Consider the following 18888-nt stretch of genomic DNA (forward strand, 5'->3'; position numbering starts at 1 on the left):
ATGCTGGGATGGCGGCAAGGATGCCGGGATGGCGGCAATGATACTGGGATGGCGGTTATTATGCTGGCATGGCGGCAAGGATGCCGGGATGGCGGCAAGGATGCTGGGATGGCGGCAAGGATGCTGGGATGGCGGTAGGGATGCCGAGATGGCGGCAAGGATGCTGGGATGGCGGTTATTATGCTGGGATGGCGGCAAGGATGCCGGGACGGCGGCAAGGATGCCGGGAAGCGGCAAGGATGCTGGGATGGTGGCAAGGATGCCGGGATGGCGGCAAGGATGCTGGGATGGTGGCAAGGATGCTGGTATGGTGGCAAGGATGCTGGGATGGCGGTTATTATGCTGGAATGGCGGCAAGGATGCCGGGATGGCGGCAAGGATGCCGGGATGGCGGCAAGGATGCTGGGATGGCATTTATTATGCTGGGATGGCGGCAAGGATGCTGGGATGGCTGCAAGGATTCTGGGATTTCGGCAAGGATGCTGGGATGGCAGTTATTATGCTGGGATGGCGGCAAGGATGCCGGGATGACGGCAAGGATGCTGGGATGGCGGCAAGGATGCTGGGATGGTGGCAAGGATGCCGGGATGGCAGCAAGGATGCTGGGATGGTGGCAAGGATGCTGGTATGGTGGTAAGAATGCTGGGATGGCGGTTATTATGCTGGGATGGCGGCAAGGATGCCGGGATGGCGGCAAGGATGCCTGGATGGCGGCAAGGATGCTGGGATGGTGGCAAGGATGCCGGAATGGCGGCAAGGATGCTGGGATGGTGGCAAGGATGCTGGTATGGTGGCAAGGATGCTGGGCAGCCGGTTATTATGCTGGGATGGCGGCTAGGATGCCGGGATGGTGGCAAGGTGGCTAAGATGGTGGCAAGGATGCTGGGATGGCGGTTATTATGCTGGGATGGCGGTTATTATGCTGGGATGGCGTCAAGGATGCTGGGATGGCGGCAAGTATTCTGGGATGGCGGCAAGGATGCTCGGATGGCAGTTATTATCCTGGGATGGCAGTTATTATGCTGGGATGGCGGCAAGGATGCCGGGTTGGCGGCAAGGATGCTGGGATGGCGGCAAGGATGCTGGGATGGCGGTTATTATGCTGGGATGGCGGCAAGGATGCCGGGATGGCGGCAAGGATGCTGGGATGGTGGCAAGGATGCCGGGATGGCGACAAGGATGCCGGGATGGCGGCACGGATGCTGGGATGGCGGCAAGGATACTGGGATAACGGTTATTATGCTGGGATGGCGGCAAGGATGCCGGCATGGCGGCAAGGATGCTGGGATGGTAGCAAGGATGCCGGGATGGCGGCAAGGATGCTGGGATGGCGGCAAGGATGCTGGGATGGCGGTTATTATGCTGGGATGGCGGCAAGTATGCCGGGATGGCGGCAAGGATGCCGGGATGGTGGCAAGGATGCCGGGATGGCGGCAAGGATGCTGGGATGGCGGCAAGGATGCCGGGATGGCGGCAAGAATGCTGGGATGGCGGCAAGGATGCCGGGATGGCGGCAATGATGCGGGGATGGCGGCAATGATGCTGGGATGGCGGCAAGGATGTCGGGATGGCGGCAAGGATGCCGGGATGGCGGCAAGGAAGCCGGGATGGCGGCAAGGATGCTGGGATGGCGGCAAGGATGCCGGGATGGCGGCAAGGATGCCGGGATGGCGGCAAGGATGCTGGGATGGCGGCAAGGATGCTGCGTTGGCGGCAAGGATTCCGGGTTGGCGGCAAGGATGCTGGGATGACGGCAAGGATGCCGGGATGGCGGCAAGGATGCTGGGATGGCGTCAAGGAAGCTGGGATGGCGGCAAGGATGCTGGAATGGCGGCAAGGATGCCGGGATGGCGGAAAGGATGATGGGATGGCGGTTATTATGCTGGCATGGCGGCAAGGATGCCGGGATGGCGGCAAGGAAGCTGGGATGGCGGCAAGGATACTGGGATGGAGGCAAGGATGCTGGGATGGCGGCAAGGATGCTGGGATGGCGGCAAGGATGCCGGGATGGCGGAAAGTATTCTGGGATGGCGGTTATTATGCTGGCATGGCGGCAAGGATGCCGGGATGGCGGCAAGGATGCTGGGATGGCGGCAAGGATACTGGGATGGCGGCAAGGATGCTGGGATGGCGGCAAGGATGCTGGGATGGCGGCAAGGATGCTGGGATGGCGGCAAGGATGCTGGGATGGCGGCAAGGATGCCGGGATAGCGGCAAGGCAGCCGGGATGGCAGCAAGGATGCTGGGATGGCGGCAAGGATGCTGGGATGGCGGCAAGGATGCCGGAATGGCGGCAAGGATGCTGGGATGGCGGCAAGGATACTGAAATGGAGGCAGGGATGCTGGGATGGCAGCAAGGATGCTGGCATGGCGGCAAGGATGCTGGGATGGCGGCAAGGATGCCGGGATAGCGGCAAGGCAGCCGGGATGGCAGCAAGGATGCTGGGATGGCGGCAAGGATGCTGGAATGGCGGCAAGGATGCCGGGATGGCGGAAAGGATGATGGGATGGCGGTTATTATGCTGGCATGGCGGCAAGGATGCCGGGATGGCGGCAAGGATGCTGGGATGGCGGCAAGGATACTGGGATGGAGGCAAGGATGCTGGGATGGCGGCAAGGAGGCTGGGATGGCGGCAAGGATGCCGGGATGGCGGAAAGTATTCTGGGATGGCGGTTATTATGCTGGCATGGCGGCAAGGATGCCGGGATGGCGGCAAGGATGCTGGGATGGCGGCAAGGATACTGGGATGGCGGCAAGGATGCTGGGATGGCGGCAAGGATGCCGGGATAGCGGCAAGGCAGCCGGGATGGCAGCAAGGATGCTGGGATGGCGGCAAGGATGCTGGGATGGCGGCAAGGATGCCGGAATGGCGGCAAGGATGCTGGGATGGCGGCAAGGATACTGGGATGGAGGCAAGGATGCTGGGATGGCAGCAAGGATGCTTGCATGGCGGCAAGGATGCTGGGATGGCGGCAAGGATGCTGGGATGGCGGCAAGGATGCCGGGATAGCGGCAAGGCAGCCGGGATGGCGGCAAGGATGCTGGGATGGCGGCAAGGATGCTGGGATGGCGGCAAGGATGCCGGGATGGCGGAAAGTATTCTGGGATGGCGGTTATTATGCTGGGATGGCGGCAAGGATGCTGGGATGGCGGCAAGGATGCTGGGATGGCAGCAAGGATGCTGAGATGGCGGCAAGGATGCCGGGATGGCGGCAAGGATGCTGGGATGGCGGCAAGGATGCCGGGATGGCGGAAAGTATTCTGGGATGGCGGCAAGGATGCTGGCATGGCGTAAAGGATGCTAGGATGGCGGCAAGGATGCTGGGATGGCGGCAAGGATACTGGGATGGCGGCAAGGATGCTGGGATTGCGGCAAGGATGCTGGCATGGCGGCAAGGATGCTGGCATGGCGGTAAGGATGCTGGGATGGCAGCAAGGATACTGGGATGGCGGCAAGGATGCTGGGATGGCGGCAAGGATGCCGGGATGGCGGAAAGGATTTTGGGATGGCGGTTATTATGCTGGGATGGCGGCAAGGATGCTGGGATGGCGGCAAGGATGCTGGGATGGCGGCAAGGATGCTGGTATGGCGGCAAGGATGCCGGGATGGCGGCAAGGATGCTGGGATGGCGGTTATTATGCTGGCATGGCGGCAAGGATGCCGGGATGGCGGCAATGATACTGGGATGGCGGCAAGGATGTTGGGATGGCGGTTATTATGCTGGCATGGCGGCAAGGATGCCAAGATGGCGGCAAGGATGCTGGGATGGCGGCAAGGATACTGGGATGGCGGCAAGGATGCTGGGATGGCGGCAAGGATGCTGGGATGGCGGCAAGGATGCCGGGATGGCGGAAAGGATTTTGGGATGGCGGTTATTATGCTGTAATGGCGGCAAAGATGCTGGGATGGCGGCAAGGATGCTGGGATGGCGGCAAGGATGCTGGGATGGCGGCAAGGATGCTGGGATAGCGGTTATTATGCTGGCATGGCGGCAAGGATGCCGGGATGGCGGCAATGATACTGGGATGGCGGCAAGGATGCTGGAATGGCGGTTATTATGCTGGCATGGCGGCAAGGCTGCAGGGATGGCGGCAAGGATGCTGGGATGGCGGTTATTATGCTGGCATGGCGGCAAGGATGCCGGGATGGTGGCAAGGATGCTGGGATGGCGGCAAGGATGCTGGGATGGCGGGATTATGCTGGGATGGCGGCAAGGATGCTGGGATGGCGGCAAGGATGCTGGGATGGCGGCAAGGATGCCGGGATGGCGGCAAGGATGCTGGGATGGCGGTTATTATGCTGGCATGGCGGCAAAGATGCCGGGATGGCGGCAAGGATGCTGGGATGGCGGCAAGGATGATGGCATGGCGGCAAGGATGCTGGGATGGCGGCAAGGATGCCGGGATGGCGGAAAGGATTTTGGGGATGGCGGTTATTATGCTGGGATGGCGGCAAGGATGCTAAGATGGCGGCAAGGATGCTGGGATGGCGGCAAAGATGCTGGGATGGCACCAAGGACGCCGGGATGGCGGCAAGGATGCTGGGATGGCGGTTATTATGCTGGCATGGCGGCATGGATGCCGGGATGGCGGCAGTGATACTGGGATGGCGGCAAGGATGCTGGGATGGCGGTTATTATGCTGGCGTGGCGGCAAGGATGCCGGGATGGCGGCAAGGATGCTGGGATGGCGGTTATTATGCTGGCATGGCGGCAATGATGCCGGGATGGCGGCAAGGATGCTGGGATGGCGGCAAGGATGCTGGGTTGGCGGCAAGGATGCTGGGATGGCGGCAAGGATGCCGGGATGGCGGCAATGATACTGGGATGGCGGTTATTATGCTGGCATGGCGGCAAGGATGCCGGGATGGCGGCAAGGATGCTGGGATGGCGGCAAGGATGCTGGGATGGCGGTAGGGATGCCGAGATGGCGGCAAGGATGCTGGGATGGCGGTTATTATGCTGGGATGGCGGCAAGGATGCCGGGACGGCGGCAAGGATGCCGGGAAGCGGCAAGGATGCTGGGATGGTTGCAAGGATGCCGGGATGGCGGCAAGGATGCTGGGATGGTGGCAAGGATGCTGGTATGGTGGCAAGGATGCTGGGATGGCGGTTATTATGCTGGAATGGCGGCAAGGATGCCGGGATGGCGGCAAGGATGCCGGGATGGCGGCAAGGATGCTGGGATGGCATTTATTATGCTGGGATGGCGGCAAGGATGCTGGGATGGCTGCAAGGATTCTGGGATTTCGGCAAGGATGCTGGGATGGCAGTTATTATGCTGGGATGGCGGCAAGGATGCCGGGATGACGGCAAGGATGCTGGGATGGCGGCAAGGATGCTGGGATGGTGGCAAGGATGCCGGGATGGCAGCAAGGATGCTGGGATGGTGGCAAGGATGCTGGTATGGTGGTAAGAATGCTGGGATGGCGGTTATTATGCTGGGATGGCGGCAAGGATGCCGGGATGGCGGCAAGGATGCCTGGATGGCGGCAAGGATGCTGGGATGGTGGCAAGGATGCCGGAATGGCGGCAAGGATGCTGGGATGGTGGCAAGGATGCTGGTATGGTGGCAAGGATGCTGGGCAGCCGGTTATTATGCTGGGATGGCGGCTAGGATGCCGGGATGGTGGCAAGGTGGCTAAGATGGTGGCAAGGATGCTGGGATGGCGGTTATTATGCTGGGATGGCGGTTATTATGCTGGGATGGCGTCAAGGATGCTGGGATGGCGGCAAGTATTCTGGGATGGCGGCAAGGATGCTCGGATGGCAGTTATTATGCTGGGATGGCAGTTATTATGCTGGGATGGCGGCAAGGATGCCGGGTTGGCGGCAAGGATGCTGGGATGGCGGCAAGGATGCTGGGATGGCGGTTATTATGCTGGGATGGCGGCAAGGATGCCGGGATGGCGGCAAGGATGCTGGGATGGTGGCAAGGATGCCGGGATGGCGACAAGGATGCCGGGATGGCGGCACGGATGCTGGGATGGCGGCAAGGATACTGGGATAACGGTTATTATGCTGGGATGGCGGCAAGGATGCCGGCATGGCGGCAAGGATGCTGGGATGGTAGCAAGGATGCCGGGATGGCGGCAAGGATGCTGGGATGGCGGCAAGGATGCTGGGATGGCGGTTATTATGCTGGGATGGCGGCAAGTATGCCGGGATGGCGGCAAGGATGCCGGGATGGTGGCAAGGATGCCGGGATGGCGGCAAGGATGCTGGGATGGCGGCAAGGATGCCGGGATGGCGGCAAGAATGCTGGGATGGCGGCAAGGATGCCGGGATGGCGGCAATGATGCGGGGATGGCGGCAATGATGCTGGGATGGCGGCAAGGATGTCGGGATGGCGGCAAGGATGCCGGGATGGCGGCAAGGAAGCCGGGATGGCGGCAAGGATGCTGGGATGGCGGCAAGGATGCCGGGATGGCGGCAAGGATGCTGGGATTATGGCAAGGATGCTGGGATGGCGGTTATTATGCTGGCATGGCGGCAAGGATGCCGGGATGGCGGTTATTATGCTGGCATGGCGGCAAGGTAACGGGATGGAGGCAAGGATGCCGGGATGGCGGCAAGGATGCCGGGATGGCGGTTATTATGCTGGCATGGCGGCAAGGATGCCGGGATGGAGGCAAGGATGTCGGGATGGCGGCAAGGATTCCGGGATGGCGGCAAGGATGCTGGGATGGTGGCAAGGATGCTGGTATGGTGGCAAGGATGCTGGGATGGCGGTTATTATGCTGGAATGGCGGCAAGGATGCCGGGATGGCGTCAAGGATGCCGGGATGGCGGCAAGGATGCTGGGATGGCATTTATTATGCTGGGATGGCGGCAAGGATGCTGGGATGGCTGCAAGGATTCTGGGATTTCGGCAAGGATCTCGGATGGCAGTTATTATGCTGGGATGGCGGCAAGGATGCCGGGATGACGGCAAGGATGCTGGGATGGCGGCAAGGATGCTGGGATGGTGGCAAGGATGCCGGGATGGCAGCAAGGATGCTGGGATGGCGGCAAGGATGCCGGGATGGCGGCAATGATGCCGGGATGGCGGCAAGGATGCCGGGATGGCGGCAATGATGCGGGGATGGCGGCAAGGATGCCGGGATGGCGGCAATGATGCTGGGATGGCGGCAAGGATGCCGGGATGGCGGGAAGGATGCCGGGATGGCAGCAAGGATGCCGGGATGGCGGCAAGGATGTAGGGATGGCGGCAAGGATGCCGGGATGGCGGCAAGGATGCCGGGATGGCGGCAAGGATGCCGGGATGGCGGCAAGGATGCTGGGATGGCGGCAAGAATGTCGGGATGGCGGCAAGGATGCCGGGATGGCGGCAAGGATGCCAGGATGGCGGCAAGTATGCCGGGATGGCGGCAAGGATGCCGGGATGGCGGCAAGGATGTCGGGATGGCGGCAAGGATGCCGGGATGGCGGCAAGGATGCCGGGATGGCGGCAAGGATGCCGGGATGGAGGCAAGGATGCCGGGATGGCGGCAAGGATGTCGGGATGGCGGCAAGGATGCTGGGATGGCGGCAAGGATGCCGGGATGGCGGCAAGGATGCTGGCATGGCGGCAAGGATGCCGGGATGGAGGCAAGGATGCCGGGATGGCGGCAAGGATGCTGGGATGGCGGCAAGGATGCCGGGATGGCGGCAATGATGCGGGGATGGCGGCAATGCTGCTGGGATAGCGGCAAGGATGTCGGGATGGCGGCAAGGATGCCGGGATGGCGGCAAGGATGCCGGGATGGCGGCAAGGATTCCGGGATGGCGGCAATGATGCTGGGATGGCGGCAAGGATTGTGGGATGGCGGCTATGATGCTGGGATGGCGGCAATGATGCTGGGATGGCGGCAAGGATGCCGGGATGGCGGCAAGGATGCCGGGATGGCGGCAAGGATGTCGGGATGGCGGCAAGGATGCTGGGATGGCGGCAAGGATGCCGGGATGGCGGCAAGGATGCTGGCATGGCGGCAAGGATGCCGGGATGGAGGCAAGGATGCCGGGATGGCGGCAAGGATGCTGGGATGGCGGCAAGGATGCCGGGATGGCGGCAATGATGCGGGGATGGCGGCAATGATGCTGGGATAGCGGCAAGGATGTCGGGATGGCGGCAAGGATGCCGGGATGGCGGCAAGGATGCCGGGATGGCGGCAAGGATTCCGGGATGGCGGCAATGATGCTGGGATGGCGGCAAGGATTGTGGGATGGCGGCATTGATGCGGGGATGGCGGCAATGATGCTGGGATGGCGGCAAGGATGTCGGGATGGCGGCAATGATGCCGGGATGGCGGCAAGGATGCCGGGATGGCGGCAAGGATGCCGGGATGGCGGCAATGATGCTGGGATGGCGGCAAGGCTGCTGGGATGGCGGCAATGATGCTGGGATTGCGGCTATGATGCTGGGTTGGCTGCTATGATGCTGGGATGGCTGCAATGATGCTGGGATGGCGGCTATGATGCTGGGATGGCGGCAATGATGCTGGGATGGCGGCTATGATGCTGGGATGGCGGCAATGATGCTGGGATGGCGGCTTTGATGCTGGGATGGCGGCAATGATGCTGGGATGGCGGCTATGATGCTGGGATTGCGGCTATGATGCTGGGTTGGCTGCTATGATGCTGGGATGGCGGCAAGGATGCCGGGATGGCGGCAAGGATGCCGGGATGGCGGCAATGATGCTGGGATGGCGGCAAGGCTGCTGGGATGGCGGCAATTATGCTGGGATTGCGGCTATGATGCTGGGTTGGCTGCTATGATGCTGGGATGGCGGCAAGGATGCCGGGATGGCGGCAAGGATGCCGGGATGGAGGCAATGATGCTGGGATGGCGGCAAGGCTGCTGGGATGGCGGCAATGATGCTGGGATTGCGGCTATGATGCTGGGTTGGCTGCTATGATGCTGGGATGGCGGCAATGATGCTGGGATGGCGGCTATGATGCTGGGATTGCGGCAATGATGCTGGGATGGCGGCTTTGATGCTGGGATGGGTTCACTCAGCCTCTCGGTGGGTCAGCCCCGACTGTAGTTGTCACACAGGTCTTCCGAGGCAGACACACAACAGTTGGTTGCCAATCAAGACGATAAGGGAAAGGAATCGGCCAAGGCCTTTGTTAAATAACCATTCCAGCATTTTTCCGGAGTGAATTCGTGAAACCGCGATAAATGTAAATCAGGATGGTTGGACGAACATTCAGGACCGGGTGTTCTGGAATGCGACTGCAACACATCGCTCAGAACTGAAGAGAATGCTTTATAAACAATGGCATTTTATGGTAGCATGAATCACAGTTTGTTATTAGTTTTACATGATATCTTGGGAACTTGATGGCCGTGTGTACTGAAACGCTTCGCTGTCAGAAATGTCCGTACTTTGCCGGAAAATAGTACACTTTCAGAGGAGTTTTCAACGTCACAGTAAATTGCAAATTTTAAAATTTATATTTAATACACATTAAATAAACTTTTTCACCTTTTTATCGGATATGAGAATCATTGGGTGGTTGATAGATTGATAAAACGCTACCGACTATGTACAAAATCGTACCGAACAACTATATTTATTTTTTACTTAATGTGGTTATGTGCACAAGCCCCATCATGAATACACAGACAGAGACAGATATATACACGTATATACTCCACGTCCTAAAATACAAAAAAATAATAATTTCAAAATTTACGTTACGTTAAATACCGTGTTTGTAACTAAAGTGAGAAAGAAAATTTAACCGACTGTTAAGAATGGGGGAAAAAAGCTCCGGAAAGAGAGAAAAATTAATTACTTTTATTTTAAATTATTAGCTAATAATTACAATATTAATTGAATTATAACTATTAAATTGTATGCCTACAAACTAAGAATACTTTCGTAAGTCCACAATGCACTCTCCCCACTGGAGTTCGGGGCGGCAGTAGCTCTCTCTACTACTCGTCTCTTACCTCGCACCTCTGTCCCAACACTGCCTCGCACTACACACTCGTCTGCGCCCCTACACCGTCTCCGACGCACCCATATCTTCGCACACGAAGCCCGCTCGTCGCCCGCTATCGCTCGCCAAGGGCTCACTCGCCCTCTTCACTTGACAACACATATCGCTCCGAGGATCCGCCGGTATCGCCGCCAGTCTCATGACACTCCACTTCACATCATTTCACCGCAGATCACAGGTCTCTCTCTCATCTTCTGTACCTGCCGGTTCGTCCGTAGAAAGGTCTCGTAGCCCTGCGATGTGTCACTATTATCAAAGGTTCCCCGAAATAACACTCGAAGCTGCGAGAACATTGGCGTCTAGTTGTGCCACTTATTGCGACGGGGAAATGGGGACCAGCCGAACCCTCGAGAGGGATGTAGAGGCGCCGTTGCTTACTGTATTACCCTATTATTATGTGTTAGGGAGTATGTAGGGCCTCCTTTAGTCACAGCCGGCCTGCCTCGTATCCAGCAGTCTCGCAACACTGGCCTGCCTCGTATCCAGCCGTCTCGCAACACTGGCCTGCCTCGTCTCCAGCAGTCTCGCAACACTGGCCTGCCTCGTCTCCAGCAGTCTCGCAACACTGGCCTGCCTCGTATCCAGCCGTCTCGCAACACTGGCCTGCCTCGTCTCCAGCAGTCTCGCAACACTGGCCTGCCTCGTATCCAGCAGTCTCGCAACACTGGCCTGCCTCGTATCCAGCCGTCTCGCAACACTGGCCTGCCTCGTCTCCAGCAGTCTCGCAACACTGGCCTGCCTCGTATCCAGCAGTCTCGCAACACTGGCCTGCCTCGTCTCCAGCAGTCTCGCAACACTGGCCTGCCTCGTATCCAGCAGTCTCGCAACACTGGCCTGCCTCGTCTCCAGCAGTCTCGCAACACTGACTTGCCTCGTCGCCAGCAGTCTCGCAACACTGGCCTGCCTCGTATCCAGCCGTCTCGCAACACTGGCCTGCCTCGTCTCCAGCAGTCTCGCAACACTGGCCTGCCTCGTATCCAGCAGTCTCGCAACACTGGCCTGCCTCGTCTCCAGCAGTCTCGCAACACTGACTTGCCTCGTCGCCAGCAGTCTCGAAACACTGGCCTGCCTCGTATCCAGCAGTCTCGCAACACTGGCCTGCCTCGTCTCCAGCAGTCTCGCAACACTGGCCTGCCTCGTATCCAGCAGTCTCGCAACACTGACTTGCCTCGTCGCCAGCAGTCTCGCAACACTGGCCTGCCTCGTCTCCAGCAGTCTCGCAACAGTGGCCTGCCTCGTATCCAGCAGTCTCGCAACACTGGCCTGCCTCGTCTCCAGCAGTCTCGCAACACTGACTTGCCTCGTCGCCAGCAGTCTCGAAACACTGGCCTGGCTCGTATCCAGCAGTCTCGCAACACTGGCCTGCCTCGTCTCCAGCAGTCTCGCAACACTGGCCTGCCTCGTATCCAGCAGTCTCGCAACACTGACTTGCCTCGTCGCCAGCAGTCTCGCAACACTGGCCTGCCTCGTCTCCAGCAGTCTCGCAACACTGACTTGCCTCGTCTCCAGCAGTCTCGCAACACTGACTTGCCTCGTCGCCAGCAGTCTCGCAACACTGGCCTGCCTCGTATCCAGCAGTCTCGCAACACTGACTTGCCTCGTCGCCAGCAGTCTCGCAACACTGGCCTGTCTCGTCTCCAGCAGTCTCGCAACACTGACTTGCCTCGTCGCCAGCAGTCTCGCAACACTGGCCTGCCTCGTCTCCAGCAGTCTCGCAACACTGACTTGCCTCGTCTCCAGCAGTCTCGCAACACTGGCCTGCCTCGTCTCCAGCAGTCTCGCAACACTGGCCTGCCTCGTATCCAGCAGTCTCGCAACACTGACTTGCCTCGTCTCCAGCAGTCTCGCAACACTGGCCTGCCTCGTATCCAGCAGTCTCGCAACACTGGCCTGTCTCGTCTCCAGCAGTCTCGCAACACTGACTTGCCTCGTCGCCAGCAGTCTCGCAACACTGGCCTGCCTGGTTTCCAGCATCCTTGTATCATTACTGTAGCAATACAGAACTTGACGGTTCGTGCCAAAACAATCTTACTGTATCCCGCCATATTGCTGGCCAGTTGCGCCATTTTGGTGGCGTGTCAGACTAGACTTACAGTCCAGTTTTGCTCTTGAATGCCTAAGGCCCTCCTCACACGGGGATACTGAAGTTGCCTACAAAACGATCGCTGGTAGCCTGGAGACTAGGCAACTGTGTGACTGGGTGACTCTAGTCGCCCGTTATCTTCACACGACGCTACTAAAATATCAGAGACTGGGAGGAAAAAATGCATCGTGAGTACAGCCCGAGTATCTTGTGGAACCGTGAAGTGCCTATATATTGTATGTAATGTCCAGTGATAACAGCAGTGACGATAGTGATATTGTTATCCAATATTATCAACATTATAGAAAACGAAGTAGGAAAAGATTGTGGGTTCATCCATATATAGAAAGGAACATTAATTGTAGATTATTTGTCGCGGCCAAAGAATTGCAAGAGACAGACTCAAAATTCATCGCTTTCTACAGAATGACGAAGGAGACTTACCAAATGTTAACGGAAATTGTTACACCTGCGATGTATTATAGGGATACCACTATGAGGGAATGCGTGAGCCCCGGTGAACGATTGCTGATAACTTTGAGGTAAGTAAGTTAAGAAATACAAATTATTACGAATTTTTGTTAAGGCACTTCTAAATGTTTCCCTTCAACACAAATCTATTTCTTTCCAAGTATTTTAACGTATATACTGATGCTTGGCGAATAAAAACAATGTATGCATTTTAACTTGAGGCCGCAATTACTTATTTTATCTGTGGAAAATGGCTGTTGTATGGATCTTAAGAATGTGCACTTTAACGTTAACAGGTTAAATAATCTAAAGTTATTTATACCCAAGTATTCCAGTCAACTGAAAGGTGAAAGTATAAACATATCTTATGCATAAATTCATTCCAATGTTTAATTCAAATATACCTAAGAAATACACATTCAAATAATGTACTGCAAAAGAAAAAATGTATATATATAAACTATTTAAAGAATACCCATTACACAAACATTCAAATCATGACTGTAAACACAAAAATAAACAACATAATAGAGATAAAAACACGTACACCAAAGTTATATGTTTACACACCCAACAAAACATCACATCACATTATGTTCCTGCTCATATTGTAAAGTCTCTTGGATGACTTCAAAATACTGTTGCGTTTCAGTATCTTGTACTTTCTGTGGAATAGTTTGATTTCCAGGCGACGAACAAATTGAAGCATTATCTGTAGCCAACGATGAATGCGTGGAAACACTGTAGGAGTAAGTTGGGGTCTGTTGGTAAGCTGGTACGTGTTGGTGCATGTCTTTTGGATTCGTGATGTCATCAATAAGCTGCAGAACCCTACGTCGGAATGATTTCATTTGTGCATCTGTCAAAGGTTCGATTTCTGGTAAAAGGCTTAGAAGAAACGACTTTTTTACTTGCCTATCATCGTTTGAATTCGATTCAAGTTTCCTTTTCTTTGCATTCATGTATTCCATAAAGGACTTGTCCACTTCCGTCACTGTTTGCTTTTTACGCTTTGATAAATTATCTTTTGGGTTGGAAAAGGGATCATGAGTCATTTGTTGGGAATGATGAGCATGTTCTTGCGAGAAGTCAGTATTTGGCAGCATAGGTGAAGGAAGGGAAAGTTGTGGTGTTGTAGTTAGTATTGCGTTATCTGAGATATATTCCTCCTCTTCAGCCGCAACGTCTTCCGTATTTTGTGTTGGGTCAGATGAACTGTGTTCCAGGTTTTGTTCATTGATGACTTCTGGCAAATTCCCCGATGGTGTACCAAGCGTTTTTATGAATGGTAGGGTAAATTTCATTGCCTCCGATAGATAATATGGTTTCTTATTTTTGGAACTTGAACCACTTGGAGGTGGCTTTATGTGACGGACAAAAACTGAACGGAGATTTTTCCATTTTTCTTTGCATTCGTTAACTGAAAACAAACAACATTGTTCACATAAATATAAATCGTTGCAATGGATGAATTCCTAACTAATTTACAGTAAACAAAAAACAAATACAAAAGTGAAGTAGTATTAAGTATAATCCAGATATATACAACATATGTTTATTATTTGAAGAAAAAATATATAAATGGTACATGGGGAATGTATTATGAAGTAAAATTTAATTTAACTTTGTTGCAGGTATTTGGCAACAGGAGGTACATTTGTATCGCTGTCGATGTACTTTGCTAGAGGAGAAAGCACAGTTATCAACATCATACGAGAAACTACCAAATTAATTTGGGAATCGTTGAAAGAGTCCTACATGCCTGTCCCAGGAGAAGAAAAGTGGAGAATGATAGCACAGCGTTTCTATTCACTGTGGAATTTACCCAATTGCTTGGGTTCATTGGACGGTAAGCATATTCGAATAGAAAAATTACCTGGAACTGGCTCAAGTAACTTTAATTACAAAATGTATCACTCAATAGTGCTGCTGGCTAGCAGTGATGCAGATGGTTTCTTCACTCTTATTGAAACTGGCTATGCAGGTAGAAACAGCGATGGAGGAGTGTTTCGCGCATCAGCTGTCAAACACTGGATTGCAAATGGAGGACTAGACATACCACCGCCTTCACGATTACCAGATGACGACAATGAGATTGACTTTCCTTTTTACTTTGTTGGAGATGAGGCCTTTCCATTGTCACAATATTTGCTGCGTCCTTACCCTCAGAGAACACTTGATGATGTTAAAAGAATATTCAATTACAGATTGAGCAGAGGACGGAAAACAGTGGAGTGCGCTTTCGGAATGATGGCAGAAAAGTTCCAAGTGTTGAACACTGCTATTCGCTGCCGAACTACGGAAAGAGTGGTTGATGTAATAAAATCTGTCTGCATTCTTCACAACTTCATTCGGAAAAGTGAAGGTATTAAATATTTTGCTGGTGAACCATTTGGCAACTCAGAAACGCCCAACATCAATCCACAGCCACTAGAAGACCTAACGTTACATGATCGGTCTACTGCTCATGAAGTGCGGAATTACTTGGCAAACTATTTTCTAACACCCCGGGCTTCTGTTCCATGGCAGTGGAAATACTGTTACAATAACTAATTAGGTATTAAAGTATTTCATGTGTTTTTGTAGGTTACTGTGAGTATGACAACAACTTTGAACATGTGGTAAGTTTTATCGAAGTTCGTAAAAACCATGCGTAATTCCCTTGGGAACCAAGAAAAGATATCAATAGAAAGTAATTTTTATACGTTACAAACGTTTTAGAATAAGGTATTTCTTCGAAGGACGAATAACCATTGTATAAAAACTATATTTCTTTTACTAATAATGTATTTGTGAGATACTAAATATAAAACATGCTGTTTACATATACATTTTGGTTTTTCACAAGTTAGTTTATTATGATAGATATTTTATATCTAATTATTGTTGTTTAAGATATTGTCAACTTACCTGTGAGTTGCACTTCTTTTGCGACATCATTCCATGCTTTGTCAGTCACATCCTTTTTTGAATACCCTTTCAACTTGTAGTTATAGAGTTCTGGGTGTTTCTCAACTTCGTTTACAAATTTGATATTAAACGCCTGCTCGCCCATTGTTCGCTACAATACAGTATCGCGCCGCGTAGGCTACTGGAGTAGCGTGGAGACCAGCATGCTGAGTCGCCGGGATTTACGTTGCTTACGACTTCCAGTCTCCGCCACTCCAGTATCGCCGTCTGAGTGACGCCATGCCTATCTACATGACGAGTCGCTCGGTCGCCGAGTCTCGCGGTATCTAAGCAACTTCAGTATCCCCGTGTGAGGAGGGCCTAAGTATTCTGAGCAACGGGGCAGCGATTGGGTTGTTCGGAAACTCTTGAATAGTTATCCGACTACCTGCGCTCAAGATATACGAGCATGCGTATTTACTGACGCCAACCAAAGCGGGCTTACAACCGATAACTTATCACCAACACAAAGGTCCAGTGTGCCGAGAAACTAGGACAATGTTAGATTAAAATGGAATAAAATATTGCTAAGTTAATGCAGATTTTTGAAACGAGAAGTCCACACAGTGAAAGTCTCGCTACCAAATAATTTTGCAGAACGAACAAAGAAAGACTGTTGGCTTCAGGTTAGGAATAACGTGACGTATCCTTGGGCCGCATTTCGAAAGTGATTTACATTCTAACACGAAACTGTAAAATACACAGCTAATCAGTTGCATTTCGCTGCTGTCCTAACAGATTCACATTCATATATTAGTATGCAGTAGTTTTAAAATTGTTGATTTTTGTAGCGTGGACATCAAACACTTCTTGTTACTTTCAAGTTCTTTAAAGGCTTCTTGTTATATAGGCCATGCATAAATTATCGTGTTTTTTATCCTTCAAATTAAGTTTAACACCTTTGCAAAATATCGAACTATTTTATATCATAAGAAATCTCCTAACTTTTTTGTTACAACCTAAATTTAATTCAAGTGTCTACTCACACAACATTTTTCAACAATCAATTATAAATTTGATTTCTTTTTTAGTGCAAAATGAAATCACTTCAATAGATTCACTGAACCTTATCAAAACACTCTGGAAGAACCCGTTTGTAAAAGTTCCTGCAGAACTCCAATTTAACTAACAATTTGTCGTTGGCGGAACGTTGGATCGTTTCACTCTAGAGATGACGAAGTTAGTATAATGTAAAAAAAAAACGCGTGTATTTATGTGCGTGCGTTAAAAGTTATACTATTTTTGATTCACTACACTAAAATATTTTAAAATTAAAAGTTAAAAAATTATAAAAAAATTATTTAGGTAACTTTCGACACACACAAAAATATTTTACAGCATAATGGATATAGATTTAATTATATATATATATATATAATTTTGTATATTTACATATACATGCATATAACTGAAGTAATCTGCTTTGCCAGGGATTTACGTTTGTAAGTAACTCGATTTAAATATTTTATTTCAGAAATTTAAACGTCTTGTATGTGAAGGACGAGAGAATTAGTAATTTTCGTCTTATTTTGAATGTGAAATGTGCAAAATTGTATCAAGAAGTATCAAAATTACGCATTAAAGGGTGGGAAAGACTAATGGGGGTAAAAAATAAAGGTTGTATGCCTACCTAGCGTAATATAACCAAACCAATGGATAAAAAATGTATTAAAAGTTATTCATTAGTTGAAAAACTGGCAATAATGAAATTGTTTAAATTTTAGTGTTTAAAATGCAACAAAAGTTGTATCAAAATTTTGAGAAAATTATTGTCTAGTGATGAATTATAACCTAGATACATATAGTTTGACAACACGCATTTAATCACTGAGGTAGAGACGTGAAATAAATTTCTAGTGGTAATGTTGTAGTCCCAGGATTATAACATATTTCAAAAGTTTATATTATTTATTTTTATTGACTATTTATGTTCATAAAAGGTATTCCAGGATAGGTTTGCTATCACAAAGATTTATTTGGCATATTTATATGCTTGGTAAATCCACGATGTTCACGAAAGTGACTATATACAGGTTAACACAGAGGAATTAAGGTAATCTTAATCTCAGCTTGCAGCAGTGCTGTTTCTTTGCGTAAAAGGGGCTCAGGGTTTCGATAAACAAAACACATATACGATATTTAGTATTCAAACCTTTAACATTCTTGGCTTCAGTGAAAACCAAAGCTCAAGCAGAAAAACGTCTGGGGTATAAAATAAATCCTACTGTTATAGTTAGCACAAGCACAAAATCTGACTGTCAGCGATTGTAAAATTACTTACTGAAAACACTTACAGCACCAAATAATATGAATTTTTTACCACAGCCAACATATTATTTTAAAAGAAATTATACGCCCGAGAGCCACTAGCACTACTAGACATCCATTATACATGAGCAGAGATAACGAATAAAGTTCATTATAATCTAGTCACCAATCTACACAAGCTGATAAGAACAAATGAGGTATAGGCCACAGAGAAGTGAGTGCTGCTAGTTGGTCAAACAGCCAAGTCACCAATCCAATGAAACAAGAAGCCACTGATTCGTTAACATTACCAGTCAATCAACCGAGCTCATTTCTGATTGACCAGGTCATCCCGCCTTTGATTGGTTAAGAGTCTCAACCAATCAGCAGTTGAAGCATATAACTTAAGAAGTTACGGAAGGACTGTGCAATGTGTCAGCCGAAAGGTTGGTGAACCCGCCTGGAAGCCGTGTTAAGATGTTGGCTCATGGGTTGATGTACTTCTGTACAATTGGTAGTTTGCTAGAGGTTGGTATGTGCCTTATTGCGTCCGTCTTCAAGAGCTATTGACAACTGATAAACCTGGTATTCTGGGCTCAACTCAGAAGCCTAGAAGTATATTTAGTAACTCTAGCCACGAAAGCCTACGAACGGTTAAAAGGTAAGTAGTTTATTCTGCGCATATATTGTTACTTCACTTACAACGCAGTAAAAACCAGAGGCTGGAGAAGTTCGCAGTTTCATTAGGCGATAAGCTAAACTCCAAATATTTATACCTGTGGACTGTTTCTGCAGCCGGCCATATTGTATGTGAAGGACTCTGAGCGTCTGAGCCAATGGCTAGACTGCAACCAAAGAAGTATCGAATGACAAGCAATCCAGTCACGTGAGATGTGATACCTACCTGAGTTTCTCAGAGGACTGTGTAGTCTATCCTAATGGTCATTGAGCCAGCTAACGTTTCCAGCCCCTAGTGATAACCTGCAGTGTGTGTCATCTGTTCGGAGGAAATGTCCAACTACGATGAAACATATCTCGGGACGTAATCAGCCGGGGAACCCAAGTTGGCGGCAAGGGCTGTTTGCAGGAGCAATTGGCTGCGAAGAGTGAACAGCGCAGAGCAGCGGTGGAGATCTGATAAGCCAGCG

General features: G+C 51.5%; 1 protein-coding gene across 1 annotated transcript; it reads right to left on the minus strand.

Moving 5' to 3' along the window:
- Nucleotides 1–12116: 12116 nt before the first annotated feature.
- On the minus strand, nt 12117–15809 carry LOC134529015 (uncharacterized). The gene is made up of 2 exons (XM_063362684.1): nt 15455–15809; nt 12117–13964 (listed from the first exon to the last, which is right to left on the minus strand). The coding sequence occupies exons 1-2, from the start codon at nt 15597–15599 to the stop codon at nt 13126–13128; spliced, it is 984 nt and encodes a 327-aa protein (XP_063218754.1). The 5' UTR covers nt 15600–15809; the 3' UTR covers nt 12117–13125.
- Between the last annotated feature and the right edge of the window lie 3079 nt (nt 15810–18888).

The sequence above is a fragment of the Bacillus rossius genome, chromosome 2, assembly GCF_032445375.1.
Source record: "Bacillus rossius redtenbacheri isolate Brsri chromosome 2, Brsri_v3, whole genome shotgun sequence".
Classification (NCBI taxonomy): Eukaryota; Metazoa; Arthropoda; class Insecta; order Phasmatodea; family Bacillidae; genus Bacillus; species Bacillus rossius.